Here is an 18,123-nt window from a genome sequence, read left to right as displayed (position 1 = left end):
AAGAAAGAAAAACCAAACCGATCAGCATTCAGCATAGGTTAACATGGAGGAAATTACATGTAAACCGAAGAATGAGAAAGTTACCCTAAGTGAAGGGTTTAGGTTAGGAAGGATTCAAACAAAAATAACGTGATTATCAGTGTCATGTCATCCCTCCCACGTATAACTGTACATGTGGTGGCACCCCATTAAAGCACAAATCGTGGCGGTGGAGGAGAGGAGAGGAGAGTAGAATAGAAGATGCAATCATATGTCAAAATCTATCATCAGCTCAGCTACCACTACCACTACCACTACCACTACCACTACCACTAGTATATTAGAGTATACTATAGAGTCGAATGATATGCCCCAACAATGTTACACGCACTAACACCTTGTTTTACCTAGAGCTAGAGTGGGAAGCTATATATGCATGCCTACACTGTTATTTTTACAATCTACAATCCAACCTCACGCCCAACCCAACTGCAGCTCATTACATTTATTAGCCTTTTCCCATTCTTCTTTTTCCTCTGCTTTCCACACCAAACTGTAAACGCCACCTGATTGCACTAGGATCTGCAGCCCCCGCCCACAGCCAAGCAAAGCTAAATGGTAAAAGTTGATTAGACCACTCATCGTGCTCGCCTTGAACCCCTCTTCACTACTCGATCCGTCCACTTGCTCTGCATCCAGAGGAGAAAAAAGACAATTAAAACCAACTAAGCTCAAAACACCACTAACACAACTTTTTTGTTTAGGGTACGTAAAAGCAAGGCTGGAGGCAAGTACAAGAGGCTCATCATCAGAAATTTCAGGATCCCCAGCATCATCAGGACTTGAAGGCTCTACATGGGGTTTCTCCTGTTTTATGGGACTACCAGCACTGTCATCTTTTTCTTGATTCCCTTCAGAATCTGACGGATCTTCCTCATTAGCCTCTCTTGAGCCTCTGCTGAGTTCATCTGCTTGTTTCTCTTCTGAATGATGTTCCTCCTCATTGCCATTTTGAGCATCTTGCAGTATATCTTCAGCAGGCCTCCCTTCAGAATCAGGATTCTCTTCATCGGATTCCTCAGTGTGATGTGGACTTTCTTCTGCATCTTCCAATCGTTTTCTTTTGGAAACTGGCTTCACTTCCTTGTCAGATTCCCCCTCATCTGTCACATTTTCATCCACTTTTTCAGCATCCTCTCCTTCTGAAGTATCTGCAAAAGAACAAATTGATTATTAACAAGCCAAGAAAAAAAAATTCTTCATAGTTGATGCTAGCTGGAAAACTTACACGCATTGGCCTTGTGTAAAAGATTTGCAAACAAAACATTGAATCGATGCATTCAAAAAACGTGTAAGAATTCTTACAGGTTTATCTCAACCTTTAGCAAGAAGGTTGTCCCATTATAGATTGGCATAACATATGTATATCAAGTTGCAAACTTAAGAGAAACCTTACCCGAGTTCATTTCATCAACTTTAGATGTAAGGGCAGGCTCAACATTCGACACATCAGAATCCTCTTTGTCCCTACTTCCCCAATGATTCCTCTTTGATACGCCCTTGTCCAAGTTCTTATTCGGCGTTCTTCTCCCTTTAACTCTAGAAAATGACCAATCAAGTTTACAATTTTTATTACAAGTGAAAATAAAAGTATCATATAAATGAGCCAGGGATGGAATATTCACTCACGCTTTAATTGATTTCTTGTTCTGACGTGAACCACCTATGCCTTTACTTTTTTGAACAGGTGACCTGTAACAAATGACAGAGAAGAAAATTAAGATAGCATACCATAAACATACACGCCCCTATCCCATTAAAGCCCAACAAAGACTACCATTTGAGAAACATTTGCCAATCACTTTGAAGAACAAATACTTACACTTCTTTTGAAGGGGATTTCTTTGACGAATGAAACTTCTGTAAATGGGGAACATGTGTAATGTGTCAGGATTATGTCATGACTCATTGCGTTACTGGAAATGTAAGTAGAACGATCAGCTAGAGAACAGAATTCTGATATATACTTTTCACACCTTTGTGGGCTTGCGACCTTTGTCAATGAGCTCCCACCGTTCCTTTTCTAAGCGAAGTACTTCTACATCTCCATCCTCATATAGTATCTTCCATATGACATCAAGAGTGAAAACTATTTGTAATGCACATTTACAAGTAATCTATATATCCAAGAGATAATAAGGGAAAGAAGGTGCAGCTTACCACATGCTTCCTCTTTAACGTATCATAAGACTTCACTGTTCCTTCATAAAATCTGCAGATTTTGCCAGTAAAATAAGCCAAAGAAGTATTCTAGTGCTCCATTATGTAAAAAAGCTAATAATCATATTGATGCGGTCGCTAATATAATACCAAACTTAAAAATGAACGGAAAAGCTTTTTGGATATAATAAAGAACAAAAGGAAGAGCTTCCTTCTGTAATTCTTATCTGCATATTATTCTATTAGAGAACTCACTTCTTATCCATTGGCCACCAAACTTTTATTCTGCAACCAATCAAGTCTTCAACATCTTTTCCACCTTCCTTGAATTTGCACTAGGGATAGAAAAGAAAAATGCATTCAGAAATGACAAACTAATTATACCATAAAGGAAAATGTGCCAGTTTTAACGAGATCCCCAATGTAATGTTGGTTGAGAAGGTGTCAATCAACTTACCTTTGCCAAAACAGGAATACTTTTTCTTTTCCTCTTCTTGATGGGTCCTGTGGGAAACTTGAAGTCACTATTTGGGTCATCCTTGTCAGCCTCCAGCACATTAGGCTCCTGCAATAGAGGTAGAACATAAGTACGCCAAAATGTTACAGCTAACGGAACCATGAGGGAACGTAATTTTGAGAGAGAAAAAAAAGGTTGAATAGTAGGATTGCTCACTTCACGGTCACTGGCTTCTCCAACTTCATTTGCCTCATCATTATGACCGTGGTCAGAGGCTCTGCCTTTACGTTGTGATGAGGAGGTAGCATTCTTCCGGATGCATGATACCAACAAATCTGACTCGGTGTTTTGAACCAATTTTCTCTGCATATAAATTTCATCTTTTGAGTTGGGATGAATCTTAGAATTCATGTCAATGGAATGGTAAAAATTCTTACATTATGTGGATCGTCCCTTGAAGCACTTAAAGGAGACTTTAAAGTACTTCTTGCTGATCTGGAAGCACTGTGAGTGGATGACGACCTCCTCCGTTTAGGTACTGAGACAGATGTTTCATCACTAGCTTTTCTTTTGTTACCCTTTTGGTACTTTAGATCCATTAAATTCTTTTTTGGAGAATTTTCATGACCATTGCTTGACTCAAATTTAGTAGGTTTTTCCAAATTATCCAAATTTATATCCCTGACCATTTTCAAGATATCAACACTATTTTCAGCATTCTCTGCATCAGCTGATGAAGCCTTGTTCTTTTTCACCTTTTTAGCCTTGGAATTCTGAGATTTTATGCGTTTAATAATTTTTCCTAAAGGCACCTCACTTCCATCTCTTTCACCATCTTTCAAAAGCTCATCATCTGCAATTTCTGAAAACCCCTGTTATGATGAAAGAAGCATCGCACAAGTTACTAAGAAGAACAATGATGCACCAAATATCACAGCATATTTCAAGAGAGTGTTAGTGTCCTTCAGCAGTATAATATACCGTTTCACTAGTCTCTAACTTAAGAGCTTCAAAGTGAGCCAGCACATTGTCATCAGCCAACCACGTTTGCCCTTCACTGGCCTATCAAACACATACATTATATTAATAGATATCACAGAAAACTGAGAATATGGCCCGAAATATCCAAATATGTAAAAGAAAATAACTTAATGTAGCTTAACACGAGTAGTTTAGCCACAAGGAATTAGACAGTCTGGGTCATTCGCATATCATGGAAGTGATTCCTTCTATAAAATGATATAGCCTGAGTTTCTATTATTTTGAAGGTTTTTTTTTTCCTTAAGTCATTGTTTTCAGTTCTTTTTTCAAAGTCATATTGTTTTGAGTTCTCAACTCTTGTAAATTCAATAACTCCAAGTCTATGTGGATTTAATCACTCAATTGTCCTGAACCTGTAACCCCACGCCCAGCACATAATCAAGGAGCCAGCTCTTGGTCATTACATGTCTTATCCAGCAAGAGAACAACAAGAAGAGATCCCTTACCATAGAGTCATCTCCTTCTTTCTTTTCATATGGTTTGTACAGCATAGAAGGCAGAGGAACAGATGCAGGCAGTCCTTGTAAATCATTCTCCTTTGGGGATAAGCGCTTGGTAATTGATAGCCCAAGGTCACAAATAGCATGTGAATTCTGGAAATTTGAAAATATTACATATGTAAGCTTGAAAATGGGAGGAGTCGTCAATTATTGAATATACTCAGAAAAACTGAATAAAAAAACACTATGAACAAGAAAAATTTCAACCTTTGACTTTGCTGAATCGCATATATCTTCAGAGCACTTAATACTTTGAAAGATAGAGATTATAGCAGAAATGTCCTCCTTTTCAATGTTGCTAATAGATTCTGACTTGACATCTTCATCTCTATGCACCAACATAGACAGAATTAAGTGCAATTGCCTGAAAAATACAGAAAACAACAACTCAGTGAGGACGAGCATTACCAATATAATAAATGCCAAGAGAGTATTAATAACTACAAACTCTGGGGTTAAAAGATAATCCTTTGCTTTTCTCAATCAGTCAAGCACCAAAACATATTTCACTTCCAGCAATTAGAAAGAATGCTATTTCACATGAAACAGGATCTACATATCCAACTAAGACAATATAATACCGGTATATCACTTCAAATGCTTTGACATCCTTGCATTCATCAATATTAGGGCAAGAATGATGAGCAAGGGCATGAATCAAGTATGGGAGGATGTACTCCGGATAAGCAGTCAAGGAATTGGCATCAGATTGCATAGAGAGATGCCGTGCCTTTGTTTGGTGATACATTTGAATAATGTCAGCTAGATTCTGTTTCTCCTGCCATTTCAGCCAAAATCCAAAATTCAGCCAATAAACGCACTTAAACATGGATAACTTTGAATGAATCAAGCCAAGTATGGATACCTCTTGGAACTCCGCTGACTTTGATCCAAATATGTTAAAAAAGAATGCACAAGCATATTTTGCATCTAAAAGCCGGTCCTTTATGTATTGATGAACTTTGTTCAGGAATAGTTTCCTAGCTTGAGGGAAACTAATCTAGAAGACCAGAAAAAGAACAAATTAATAAAGATGAAATTTGACATCTAGCTGAATATGACTATTAATTAAGAACCTGTATTAGGAAAAACAAAATTACAGCATGTAATACAGAAAATCTTAAAATGAAAGGTCTCCACCTCTGAAGTCTTCAAGGTTAAGTGGAAGACATCGACTGGTATTTTATGATTCCAGTGCTTTGACAGGTGAAGAACTGCCTTTGCTGAAGCAAGCCTCAAATGGGCCTTGTCAACTGAACTGTACATCACAAAAACTTCAAATGAAATTTGACGCCTCAAATTACAAGCAACAAACTGAGGTAGATTGATCAACCAGAAGTGAAAAATGACAGTTTTGATATTACCTTGATTCTATGTCTTTTGATATTTCTCCACAAGAAAGTGTGTTTCTTAAGATTTCCAGCAGACCATCAATGCCAGGCCCAGGGCGAACATGAGCATCTTTGACAGGCAAGTAGCTTTTCACTAATGTCTTTATCCCATATATCTACAGTTCAAAAAAAGAAAGTACAATCCAATGTATAAGGAATTTGGCGAAAATACATCAACAGTATCACTAGATTACACAATTAAATCCTGGGAAATTTGCATAAACATTCTTTTTAATTCCTTGGGAAGGATCGAAACTGAAAAATAAAATAAAATAAACCCAGATTATTCCATATGGTAAACAAAAACAAACATCTCTCCAAATTGACCAACCTTTAGCAAACAAAGCTCGCTTTTGTCATCCCACGACGCATTTTTACTATCACCTGATTTCTGAAAAGTATATGCACGAAAACAAATTGTCATCCTGTCATGAAATCAAAAATATATCACAAAGTGCAGTTGCAGTGAGTTTGAAAGGCATACATTATCACATTTTAGAATCTTTTCTATTATAAACTCTTCAATTTCTTTCTCTCTTGTTTCAAAAACTGGCATTGCAGTCTGAGCTATACACCCCAGCGATTGTAGCACAGCAGGCAAATGTGTCTTCTCCTCCAGCATATCCACAAGCCTCTGCAAATTGAGAAACATCAACTTCCTAACTCCTAAAACTATCATGAAATTGTACAAATTAAGGGGATCTACTTGTGATGCATAAATTCATTATAATCTTAAACCTTGTATAAAACAGAAAGCGATTTAAGTCCATCATCCTTTGTTATCGCTGCAAGGGCATGTACAGCATACTTTGCCTGTCTTCGACTGCCCTCCAAACACAGCCTCTCCAATATAAGGTCTATGGAACTGCAATAGAAAATTAGGGCAACAATGAGCAATATATACAAGGCGAATAATCTAAAAGTTACAAAATTATAATAGTCGAACCTTGATGACACTGCAAGATGTTCCCGGATGGTACCACCAGCCTTTGCTAAAACATTCAAGACCCCTTCTTTTATAGTTTCATCATCATCTTTAAGCAGATTTACCAGTTCTTCTTCTGTCCCACTGAGTAGTAATGGACTAAAGCGTGCAAGAATCTGGAAATACATCAAAGGAGAATTAGGAACGTAGACTTGACAATACTCAAATAACATTGGCTAAAATTTTGGGGGAATAAAACTGCAAATTCTTGCTAACTATCATATATGAGGCCACACAAGATAATATTGTAAGAGCCTATTTTGACTCTGGCATAACACATAAATACTAGAAAGCAAAAGCATAGATGCATATGGAACATAGTTGTTGTTGAGAAAGTAATGAGAGCAAACATTTTACAGATCTATCTAGAAAAGAGAAAGTAAGAATTTTGTGTCATTACCACCAAAATATTCATGCAAGATATCTTATATTTCATATCTGAAGTAGATTTATGTACAGCAACCTCCAGAAGAATTTCCTTCACGTGCTCCTTGTTGAAAAGTAGATATGAACATTTCACAGAGAGCGTGCTAAGAAAATCATACAGCCGGTGTTTTTCACCCAGAATCTTAAGCAAATCATCCTGCAAATCAGGAAAGGTTGCACAAATACCATTTTAAATTACAACCTCAACATGCAATATCCATGTCTTCTTATAAATCAGGAACAAGAGGGCAAGTTGGGTTCAGAAGATCATATCTCATACTAGGCTTTGAGTTTAAAGACCGGAATTTGCATTTGATAGTTCGCTCTTCAGTATTCCAAATTAAAAATATATGGAATTATTGTATCGGTCGGTGAGTTATTCCTTACCCGTAAAGTACAAGCTTGCTGGAAGCTAGTGTTTGGATCAACAAGATTCGTTAAAATCTTCCAGATGTTAACATCTTTCAATTGATCAAGAAACTGAAAATTCTCTTCAGCCTTTGCAGGGTCAGCAAACAAGCGTGACATTATACGGAAACAAAAAATAATTTTTTTTTGGATCTCAGGAGCATCACCGTCCTGCATTTGGACAAGAACCAATCACTTTGCCTGGGTTATCATATGACATTTCACAGTTACTATCTCTGAACATTTGCTAACCTGATGCATCTGCCTAAGTGCCAGATACTTCTGCATCTCTTGTTGTAACCTGCAATCCAAGAAGAAATTCCCTGAAACTCAGTACACAGTTCATCAAATACCAATATCGAAGAGTTGAGAGGATTATCGAAATTCATAGCCTGGCATCAAATCCAAGCATTAACAACACACCTTTGCTTCTGCTCCAGTATTTTCTCAAGAGCCTTTACCTCAACTTTATCAAATCCTGAGAAGACCCTCACCCAATGTTTAACTTTATCTTTGACTGAAAAATTGGTTGGGAACAGGGACTCACAGAGAACATTTTCAATTGTATCTGATCTGCAAAATTTAAGTGTTTAAAAGTTAAATGCTCAAAATTCAGACTCATGAAGTACGCAGAAGGTGGGAAAACCCTCAGAGGATAGAATACTTTTAAAGCTACCAATAGACAACAAATCATCTGATGTGCTGCTCATCATACAAACAAGATCATTCAATGCAAATAATCTGAGTTGCTGCTCTTGCAGTTGACAAAACCTGAATCTCAACAATTAACATGATATACTACCCATGCATCTTAGAGTTTAACCTATGTCAAGTGCCAATCCAGGAACCTTGGTTATTTATATATATATACAAAATCATCAACCTAAGAAATAGTTAAGTTGATCCACAAATCAATCATATGACGAAAAAGTCATAGGGTGAGTCAGAATCTTTTTATAAGAAGCACATCTTATTAACAAAGAAGATTGCACAAGTGGGGTGAATGGGATATCCATTAAGATCAACCATTACTTTGTTCCTAACATTCCAAATGGCACAAACTTCTGAGGCTTCTTCTTACTTGATGTTCATATTGTGGATCATGCAAACCTATCTGTTTGCGTTTTAAAAAAAATTTAAAAATATATATGAAAACCCTCAAGGGCTTACCTGAAATCTTTGTCATAAAAACATCTCAGAATCTTCCCAGGAATCCAATCAAATTCACTGGAAAGGATTGAACCATCAGAGCACTTTGCACAATAAACCCTGTATATCTCAGCTAGCCTCTCCATGGTATACTTTTTAACAAGTAACTGATTTGGAGGGGAAAACAGAATATTATGAATAAAAATGGAGCAAAAACAAAATGGGCACAAACAAAGATAAAAAGGACAAGTGTATATACAGATTTGTCTCGAAGGCGCTCTGCAACAAGTTTTATAGTTTCCAGTGGAATAGAGTTAAGGGCATGACAAGCCACATCATAAATTACAGCAACAACTTGCTTCCGTACTTTTTCTTCAAAGTCCAACAGCCGGTCACAGAGGGCAGCTAGAAAATGTTAACCCAAATCAAAATCAGCAGGTGTAAGATATGTACAAATTTTGTAAATATAATCCATTGCACTTACAAATTATTTCGGGAGCTTCAGCTCTGAAAGGATTTGACAGCATACAGCTCTTGACATGTTGGAGGACCAACATGCGAACCTCCACAACTCTATCAGTCAACCTCTTCAAGAACTCTGAAAAGATTGGCTGAAATGCTTCAGAGATGGTAGATCCGGACAGAGAAAATAGATCTCCAACTAAACTAACCGCTTTCAAACGAGTGTCTAGCTGATCAGTCTGCAGATGTTGAAAATTGTAACTCAGAATTTATTCATCAAACTTAGAAATATCCATGCCTACAGTATGAAATAAGATCAAGTTCCTGGAGAATATTAACTTTTGAAGAAGAAGAAAAACACCTAAATCATCTGTTGCTAATGACATCAAGTTACTCACTTAGACTAATAGGATCGTTTTAGCATAAAGAACCCAGTTACAAAACTCAAATAGTTAAGTACCATACATGTATAGGGGAGGAGGTGAAATATAAGACATTGGATTAGTATTTACCAGTAGCTCTCCAGTTAGGTAAGGGACGACTCCTGACAAGATTTGGGGAGCACAACAATATACATCATAGATCACTTCATGGTAATCAATCTGATGATTCACCGACTTGTTGTCTCCTGACATTGATGATATAAGGAACTGTTTAATGCCAGATTCAAGCTTTCCTGCACAGTGTTCTATAACTTTCATGGCAAGCCTCCTAGCAGCCACAGTAATATCCTAGTATTTGAATTTTACGAGGTCAGTCAAAAAAATTGTAGCAGTAAAAATACATGTAACTTGACCAAAAACGACAAAATTAATTCCATACACCAGAAAATAGAGAAGAGATTCTTACACTTCTATTCCGACCTAATATAGACAATACAACAAGTAAAAGATCCTCTCGCAAATCCTCGCTCTCTTCTAAGAGAACAATCATAATTGTTTGCATCGATGATAGAACAGTTTCTTGGTGATCATCTCTGCATATGTGACAATTTCAAAACATTAGTTTTTAAATTGGAGCTGAAACTCTTACTTCAGTTTAAATTCTAAGAAATAAACATTTAGAAAGAAAACAAAAATATACATTCTAACAGCCAGTGAACACACAACATCCCCCCCTCCCACACCCTCTTTGAATAATAAAAATAAATAATTCGTCATACAGTTTAGCTGTATAATATGTTGACTTCTTTTTGAAGGACTCACATTTTCTGTATTATATGTTATCTTGTTTAAAGTATTGCATCTTTCGTTCTATCTTGTATAGGAAAGCTATTTTTGAAACTAATCAAGATTGGTGTTGATGCCCTTATCAGACTGATCTACAGACATTATCTTGGAAATATAAAGTAACATATATAGATGAGAAAGATCCAAGTAACTTAATCAAAGTAATTGATTCATGAAACAGAGTGGGAACAACAATGACCACCTTAGAGAGAATCCCACGTTTTGGAGGATATGATAAGACTACGAAAACATGACATTCCTCAAACTCATGAACAAATATTTCAAAGAAACAAAACAAACCTGGCAACAGCAAAAAATGTACTGAACATTTCATTCACCAGATCATCACATTCAAGGTCCAACATTACAACACATGACCTATATTTCGCAAGAGTCTCCAAAATGACAACTCTCCTACCAAATGATGGACCACTTGTATCTTTCAATCCACTAAAAGTGCCCACAATCAAATGAAATATATCCTGCAAAGATGTACGGAACAATCAGGTGAGATCGTGGAAGTGAAATTCCAAAACGCATTCACAAAATGAAAGTGCAGTATATCATTTAACCAGCTGACTTTGATAATGCACCTTTAGCACTTCATCACTATAAGGAGCTTCAGGTGCAGTAATCCGTGTTATCTCACAAATACACGTTGCAACTAGAAGCTTGACGTCTCTATCTTGATGCTTCAACAGTTCTGGCTTGACAATTGCATTAAGGAAAGGCTGCATTGACTCCAATGTAGATGCTGGAGGCGATTGGTCCAGCTCAGAAAGACATGATGCAGCTTGCTGCAAGTTGGAAGAAAATAATAGCAAGTATTCATTAATTAAACCTAACTTTACATGGAAAGTCAACAGTCTCACAAGTATAAGCATCCACATTACAGAATAATTATCCTCTATAGCCTACTGATGATTAGAAGAATGTTTAGAGTGTCTTTTAAAAGTAAAAAATTCCACGTAGCACGCATTTATTGGTGAGGCAAATGATGAACGAGAAAGATAATATCATAAGGATTTATTCTAATAGTCCCAAATGAAAATAAAACAACAGAGAAATTTCCATAATTCTAATAGTCATTTGCAATTGGGAAGGAAGATTCTATAATTATTTTCCACTACCAGGCCACCAGCTATATAAAAAAATAATTGAGTAAATTAAAAGAACCCTACACAAACAAGGGATGAAATTTCCAAGGACTGACATAATCGAACATACTGTGTTTATTTAGCATTATTTAGCACTTCAAACATCACTCCAATTGGATCACCAACTTAACACCCAAGCACCAGTACACCACTGCAACTATAAGACTTCAGAACAAACCTATCAAGATCCTCTTTAAGTGCAACACCACCCTCAAGTTTCCAATATGACCAAACACTTCTATCTACTTTTAGATCACCAACATATTTATCACATAGATTGGGTAAATTTTTCTTCCACATTAGTACTGGTAGGTGGTACATTGGGAGACAGTTAGCAAGAATGAACCATCTTCCTGTAAAATACAAGTGAACTATACATATCCTTAAACTACGGGTAAAAGCAATATGTTTTACAACAATATCGATCCTGTAAACAATATCATGTTAACACTAGAGACTCAGAACCCGATTTCATTTCTTCCACTCACTTCATTGGCATCTAACCAACAAGTGCAGCTTTCAGACATAACTCGACACTACAGCCACATAGCATTAGTGAATGAATAACATAAATCAACGAAATTGCCCTGAAATTTTTCAACCAAAAGGAATTTAAAAGGAAGTTAATTTGTTATGTTTCTTGCCATAAAAAAGGAAGTTTAATGTGACGTCTCAAGATTACCCTCTGTTTAATCCCCTAAGAAAACCCTAATTCAACTAGTTAGATTACTTGCTGTAGCCGAGAATTTCAGTTTCGAAAAAGAAATTAGCAAAGAGAAATAGTATACGTTACAGAAAATAAATTAGAAAAAGAAATTTCTAATGCTTAATTTCGCTTCCTTTCACTGGTTCCTAGCAACCAAACAGAAAATAACTAAAATAACTAACGTTAGAGAGCGTCAAATTCCCCGAAACCAAGAGCTTTGCAAATTAACTTCGAACGAGACAGACAAATTGCCTATAGAAACTAAGAAATTAGAGGAATGCAAACCTTTAGGAGCTTCACGAGAGCGTCTTTGGAGGAATGAGGGGTTTCGAGCTTCGATCCCACCTCCTTGAGCTGCTGCTCAAGGTTTTGGGCCATTTCTTCGGGGAGCAAACGCTGTCGTTTCAGGGCAGCAAGACCTCTCTCATGGAGTCGATAAGGGCGAGATTCAAAGTTGTGAAGGAAGAGGGGAGTTTTTCTTCTCTTTTTTTTATCTGGCTGAGTCACTGAGTGCCTGAGTCTGTTTGTCTCTCTCTATCTCTCTCTCTCTCTCTCAAGTCTCAGGGGGGTTGGGCTTTTCGAACAACAACGCGAAATGAACTGCAAATGTAAGTGAAATTTCAAGAAAATGCTGACTTCATAAGCTGTTTAGATTATATTTAGATCACGAGTCCGAACTCCATTTCTATATATGGGACTTTTCCTTTCCTGCCCCTATATTTTAGTTATTTCTCCTTCATGTCCTCGTGGATCACATTCAAAATAAATCTAGATTTTATTTTAAAGTTTTAAAATTGTATTACAGTCTCTGTAGATTTGAGTAGTTTCTTTATACTGTCTATTGCTGTATAATAAATAAAATATATACTATTGCATGGGAGAAGTAAAAGCATGAAATAATACTAGTAATGACTACTTGTCACTGATGGTCCCCTTAGAGCATGAAATAATACATAAATTTTTTTAACACATTAAATATATAAATTTATGTATGTTTGTACAATATTTGATCCTCCACTCATCCATTGACACGTGGATCACTTAAACTCCCCAAGTGCCCAAGGCTCCGAACAATCAGCATCGCCAACAGATGATATTGTCTCAAAGCAGCAAAAGGTCGCTACAGGCCTAACATAGTCTACAATCGGTATCCCCTACCGATTCTGCAGAATCAACCTCGAAGCACCCGCTCGAAATATCTAGGGACTCGTGTCAACCTCATAGGGCCCTCCCACGAGTCCCACATCGAAATTAAGTACCAAGAGCATACAAAATGCCCTCTATAAATAGGTCCCTTCACTACAATACAGGGGTAAGACTTTTTAGCTTGACTCTTATACTAATATATTGTCAACAACAAAAGCTCTCAGAAAACAAACTTACTTTGGCATCGGAAGGTCTTAGGCTGGTTCCACACCGGTTCCATAGACCTTATGAGTCTCGACTTCCTTCTATTCAGGATCAGCGTCTGAGAACAGGAAGAATCTGCATCTAACCCTCAATCGATCTGCTAGATCGTCCACATCACTTGTAAGTTGCACTTATCTCTATCTATTCAGTTTTAGTGCCAACAATGTATGAATTGAATTACGTGACACAAACTAAATAAAAAAAATACAAAGGGAAGTGTTTGCATAAATTAATATAAAAGATTCTTCATTACAAATTATGCCGTTGTGTTTGTGTCACGAAGAGAGAAGTCTTTCTGTTATGGGTGCAATTATAAAATACCAAATGTAAGAACAAATGGGGAAAATAGTGGTAACGTCGTAAACATGCATGTTGTGAAAGACTTTGATACCTCAATCTCAGCTCATCCAAACGTGGATAACTCGCACATGAAATACCTGCATATGATCATTAATTGCCAAACTTACCCACTTTCAAAAACAAAAATAAATAACTACAATTATCGAAGTTACTCCCATACCCTTGCTTTGTATTCACCAAATTCTGTCACATATCATGGATCAATCTTTTTATTTTACATGTCAATAGACCTAAAAAAACATTTTACATGTCTACTTGAAGGCATTTGGGGGTTCATGAGCTTTTTGCATATATTTGATGTGACACTATTGCACATAATGTAGTTTGGGCATGAGCACAACAAATTGAATTAGAAGTTTAATGAGGAATCAAAATCAACCAATCGAAAATCAGACATTTGGGTAAGACAAATCAATCTATTTATGTGATTGCAAATTGAAAAAATCAATATTGATATGCTTATTTTGGTTAACGACAATACCCTAAACCGAATTGTGTCACACATTTAAAACCCAAATCAGCTAATTTATAGGTCATGTTGGAAATCTTTATCAAACTGAGATGGAGGATCATCGAGTCATTTGCTGTTTTAGTTTTTTTTTTTTTTTCGCAATTTGAATATGGGACTTGGTTATTTGACGGGAAAAAAAACATGGGGCTTGTTTCGACAAAATTGAAAAAAGAGGCTGGCTTGGATAATCCATTCATGAATTATCCAAAGGGGCAAGGCCCGAAGGGCTAAAAGGACCGATTCTTTATTCGACCCGGATAAGACCGACCAAGGTTTGTGTCTGTCCTCAATCTTTCCGAACAGCCGACGACGTCGTTCCGTTATTCGCAGCTATCGTAATCGTTAGTGAAAAAACAACTTAAACCCTAGCAAAAACATCCAAAGCGCTAAGGAAGAAGCTTCCATCTCTCGATTGTAGTTGTGGAGGATAGCATTGAGCAATCGAACAATGGAGGGCAGAGATAATGAGGAAAAAGGGCCCGAAGCGGAAGAAGGTAGGAATTACTGCGGTGGACTGTCGAAGAGCGCACAAAAGAAGCTGTTAAAGCAGCAGAAATGGGAAGCGAAGAAGGCAGAGAAGAAAGCTCTGGAAAAAGAGCAGAAGAAGAGAGAGGGGGAGCGAAAGCGGAAGGAATGGGAGGAGAGATTGGCGAGCGTGAGCGAAGAAGAGAGGGGGAAGCTGATAGAGTCGAGGAAGAGTTTAAGGAAGGAGAGGATGGAGCAGAGGTCAGAGGAGCGAGAGAGAAACACAGAGAGACTGAGCAGAGCGAAAGAGTGCGGACAGAAGATTGTGATCGACCTCGAATTCTCTCACCTCATGACCCCAGCCGAGATCAACAGCCTCGTTCAACAGGTTGGCGTTGCTTTGTTTTGCTTTCATTCTTAATTAATTATTTCTTAATTACGGCAGAGTTCGTCTCTAAATTATGTTTAATTGAAATTGTGAATGCAGATTATGTATTGTTACGCGGTGAATAAAAGATGCAGGGAGCCGGGTCATCTATGGTTGACGGGGTGCAAGGGAGAGATGGGTACGCAACTGAAGAGGCTCCCGGGGTTTGATAATTGGATTATAGAGAAGGAAGATCGATCGTACATGGAAGCTTTGGAAGATGAAAAGCAAAATCTGGTATATCTGACAGCTGATTCAGAAAATGTGGTTGATGATCTTGATTCAAACAAGATATACATTGTTGGGGGCCTGGTGGATCGGAATCGGTGGAAAGGGATCACCATGAAGAAAGCAGAGGAGCAGGGCATTCAAACGGCAAAGCTTCCCATAGCCAACTACTTGAACATGTCCTCTTCCCAGGTCATACATATTTCAATTTTCAATTATAATTGTTAAATAAATAGGCGGAAATAGCAATTGCTTGATTGAGTTTGAGTTGACATTGTTTTTTTGGTTTTGGTTTTGTTGGATTTTGGGGGCAGGTGCTGACTGTGAATCAAGTGATAGAGATTCTGCTCAAGTTTTTGGAAACGAAGAATTGGAAGGACTCTTTCTTCCAAGTGATTCCTCAAAGAAAAAGATGCCAAGCGGATTCAGAGCAATCTCAACAAGTGAAAGGGGGAGAAAATGGAATTGACAGTGAAGAGAAAAATGATCAATTTGAAAGCAAAAAACAGTGTGCTCAAGACTCAACAAGTCAAGCCCCTTCCCATGATTAATTAGAGCATTGTGACTGTGCATGTTTGAATGATTGGAAAAGTTGTCTAAATTTGATATATCAATATTCATCATGGTGTACTGGTGTGTTTGAATTTTTGTATCCAACTTGTTTTGCTTGAGGGAATCAAATTTTGGGGTTCTAAAATATGAACCTTATTTGGTAAAGGATGAATTTTAATTCTTTCATGCAAAACCGTGAACAGTGTGTAGTTATTATTATTTTTATTTGTGATAAGACGGTCTATGTAGATTAAAGGTTATTTCAAGCACTTCAGTGAGGAGAAGGGTTTGTTGCGAATACCCTTGTGTTTTAATTATCTTGATTTTTATTGTTACAAAAGTAATAGGATTGTTATTCTTTCATTTATGCTTTTGGTATGTGTTCAGGAATCCGATGGATAAATACAAAGGCTTGTTTGGAAGCTGGGCAATTGAGGGAGAAGCATCCAAATTATGAACCAGTAACAATTTCACCCCATCAATCATGTTTACTTCCTATGCATTCAGTGGGATATACCTGTTCTAATTTGAGCTTTCATGCATGTGATTGTGGAGAAGTATGCAAGGTTTGACATTCCTGACTTGGACACGAAGAAGACGTTAGTTTCCAATTCCCTTTTACTTTAATTATCTTGATTTGTATTGCTATAATGGAATAGGATTGTTTCCTTTTCATTAATGCTTCTGATACATGTTCTGAAATCCGTCAGAAAAAGGAAAGAAAAAGAAAGAAGATATATTTAGAGAACCCAATACTTGTTATGTTGTTATTTTGTAAGTTGTCCATTTTTAAGTGTAAATGCAAACTATACACACATAGATAGGATCTGATCATGTGTATGGTTCACTTAGAGTTAGCACTTTTACCAAAAAGTTAGTGGAGGGAAAAACGTTTGAGTATATTAGTTGGAGTTCTAGGAGCGGTCCTGATTATCATGGTTTGCATGAATTGATTACCTAAGTAGCGAAAGATTCCCACCGAGTAATTTTTATAGTCCATATCAGTAATAAGACTTGCATACAGAAAGGAGAACGTACTTATTACTGCAAAGGAAAACTCCAAGTTCATTTGTATTAATAGCTTGTCTTATTAAATGAAAGGGTTCTCACATGGTTTTATTGCCCATCCTGCTTTTCTGATTGCAGATACCATGTCCCTGCTAATACGCCTCTTGGAGAATTTGTTGATTTTATTCAGTTACAGAGCGGGCTCAGCATAAAGAAGCCTATATTTGTCTTTTTCAAGAACACTAAAACCCCGACTGGTGAGTTGCTACTCAATTAGATTTTAGCAAGATATGCATTGTTGGACGAATGGTGGATCGGAATCGGTGGAAAGGGATCCCCATGAAGAAAGCAGAGGGGCAGGGCATCCAAAAGGCAAAACTTCTCATAGCCAACTACTTGAACATGTCCCTCTTCCCAGGTATCAATAATCTCTCTTTTAATTCTCAATTCTTAATTTGTAACACTGTTTGACGGAGGTTGAGTTACCATTGTTGTTGTTTTGGTTTTGTTGGGTTGGGCGCAGGTGCTACTACTCAAGTTTTTGGAAACAAGGAATTGGAAGGATTCTTTCTTCCAAGTTATTCCCCAAAGAAAAAGATGCCAAGCTATTCAGAGGAACCTCAAAAAGTAAAAGGGGAAGAAAGTGAAAGATAAAGTGAAGGGAAAATGCCTCTTGGGGAATTTGTTGATTTAACACAGTTACAGATTGGGCTCAGCAGAAAAAAGCCTACATTAATCGTCTTTTTCAAGAACACTAAACCTCCCGCATGTGTGTTGGAACTCATTTTTATTTTAGGCATGCGATCTTGTTCCCAAGGTTTGGTTGTAATAATTCTTATAATGTCACAGGTGATAAAGCTACTGTAAGGACGACTATGCAGGTCAAAGCCTATTTTTTCTAAATACTATTTCCGATAAGAAGAGTCTCAGAGCTCCCAGAGTTTGCACTTTTTCATTGGATCCACAGAGTTTCTCTTCTCCACTGTAGGTTATGTGAAGAAATCCATCTTCATCCTTATTTTCCTCATCAATTGCACCCATCAAGGCACCTG

At 37.2% G+C, this 18,123-nt stretch overlaps 2 protein-coding genes across 4 annotated transcripts; one reads left to right on the top strand and one right to left on the bottom strand.

Moving 5' to 3' along the window:
• Position 1: 1 nt before the first annotated feature.
• On the bottom strand, positions 2–12,737 carry LOC110768607 (binding protein). Its single transcript, XM_021972406.2, has 34 exons — positions 12,396–12,737; positions 10,841–11,044; positions 10,548–10,729; positions 9,868–9,994; positions 9,531–9,749; positions 9,041–9,257; positions 8,816–8,961; positions 8,578–8,723; positions 7,831–7,980; positions 7,660–7,708; positions 7,387–7,578; positions 6,974–7,156; positions 6,535–6,689; positions 6,327–6,453; positions 6,073–6,222; positions 5,920–5,979; positions 5,562–5,704; positions 5,338–5,455; positions 5,063–5,197; positions 4,779–4,975; positions 4,405–4,561; positions 4,144–4,290; positions 3,638–3,718; positions 3,094–3,528; positions 2,873–3,019; positions 2,657–2,764; positions 2,455–2,534; positions 2,200–2,251; positions 2,016–2,102; positions 1,862–1,899; positions 1,669–1,731; positions 1,436–1,578; positions 775–1,190; positions 2–668 (listed from the first exon to the last, which is right to left on the bottom strand). Exons 1-34 carry the CDS (start codon positions 12,486–12,488, stop codon positions 618–620), a joined length of 4,998 nt encoding a protein of 1,665 aa, XP_021828098.2. The 5' UTR covers positions 12,489–12,737; the 3' UTR covers positions 2–617.
• Positions 12,738–14,646: 1,909 nt separating this feature from the next.
• LOC110768606 (tRNA (guanine(9)-N1)-methyltransferase-like protein) lies at positions 14,647–18,024 on the top strand. 3 transcript variants are annotated; one of them, XM_021972405.2, is made up of 7 exons: positions 14,647–15,244; positions 15,344–15,703; positions 15,826–16,039; positions 16,451–16,524; positions 16,622–16,662; positions 17,210–17,489; positions 17,595–18,024. In XM_021972405.2, the coding sequence occupies exons 1-6, from the start codon at positions 14,840–14,842 to the stop codon at positions 17,346–17,348; spliced, it is 1,233 nt and encodes a 410-aa protein (XP_021828097.1). In that variant the 5' UTR covers positions 14,647–14,839; the 3' UTR covers positions 17,349–17,489; positions 17,595–18,024. The 3 variants fall into 3 exon arrangements, with proteins under 3 accessions (XP_021828097.1, XP_021828096.1, XP_088108785.1); XM_021972404.2 differs by having other exon boundaries at positions 16,619–16,662; XM_088252659.1 differs by lacking the exons at positions 16,451–16,524; positions 16,622–16,662; positions 17,210–17,489; positions 17,595–18,024 and having other exon boundaries at positions 14,655–15,244; positions 15,826–16,361.
• Positions 18,025–18,123: the final 99 nt, after the last annotated feature.

The sequence above is a fragment of the Prunus avium genome, chromosome 4, assembly GCF_965620075.1.
Source record: "Prunus avium chromosome 4, drPruAviu1.hap1.1, whole genome shotgun sequence".
NCBI classification, from domain to species: Eukaryota; Viridiplantae; Streptophyta; class Magnoliopsida; order Rosales; family Rosaceae; genus Prunus; species Prunus avium.
Note: the sequence above shows the minus strand (reverse complement) of the source record. Positions and strands in the feature narration are given on the sequence as shown.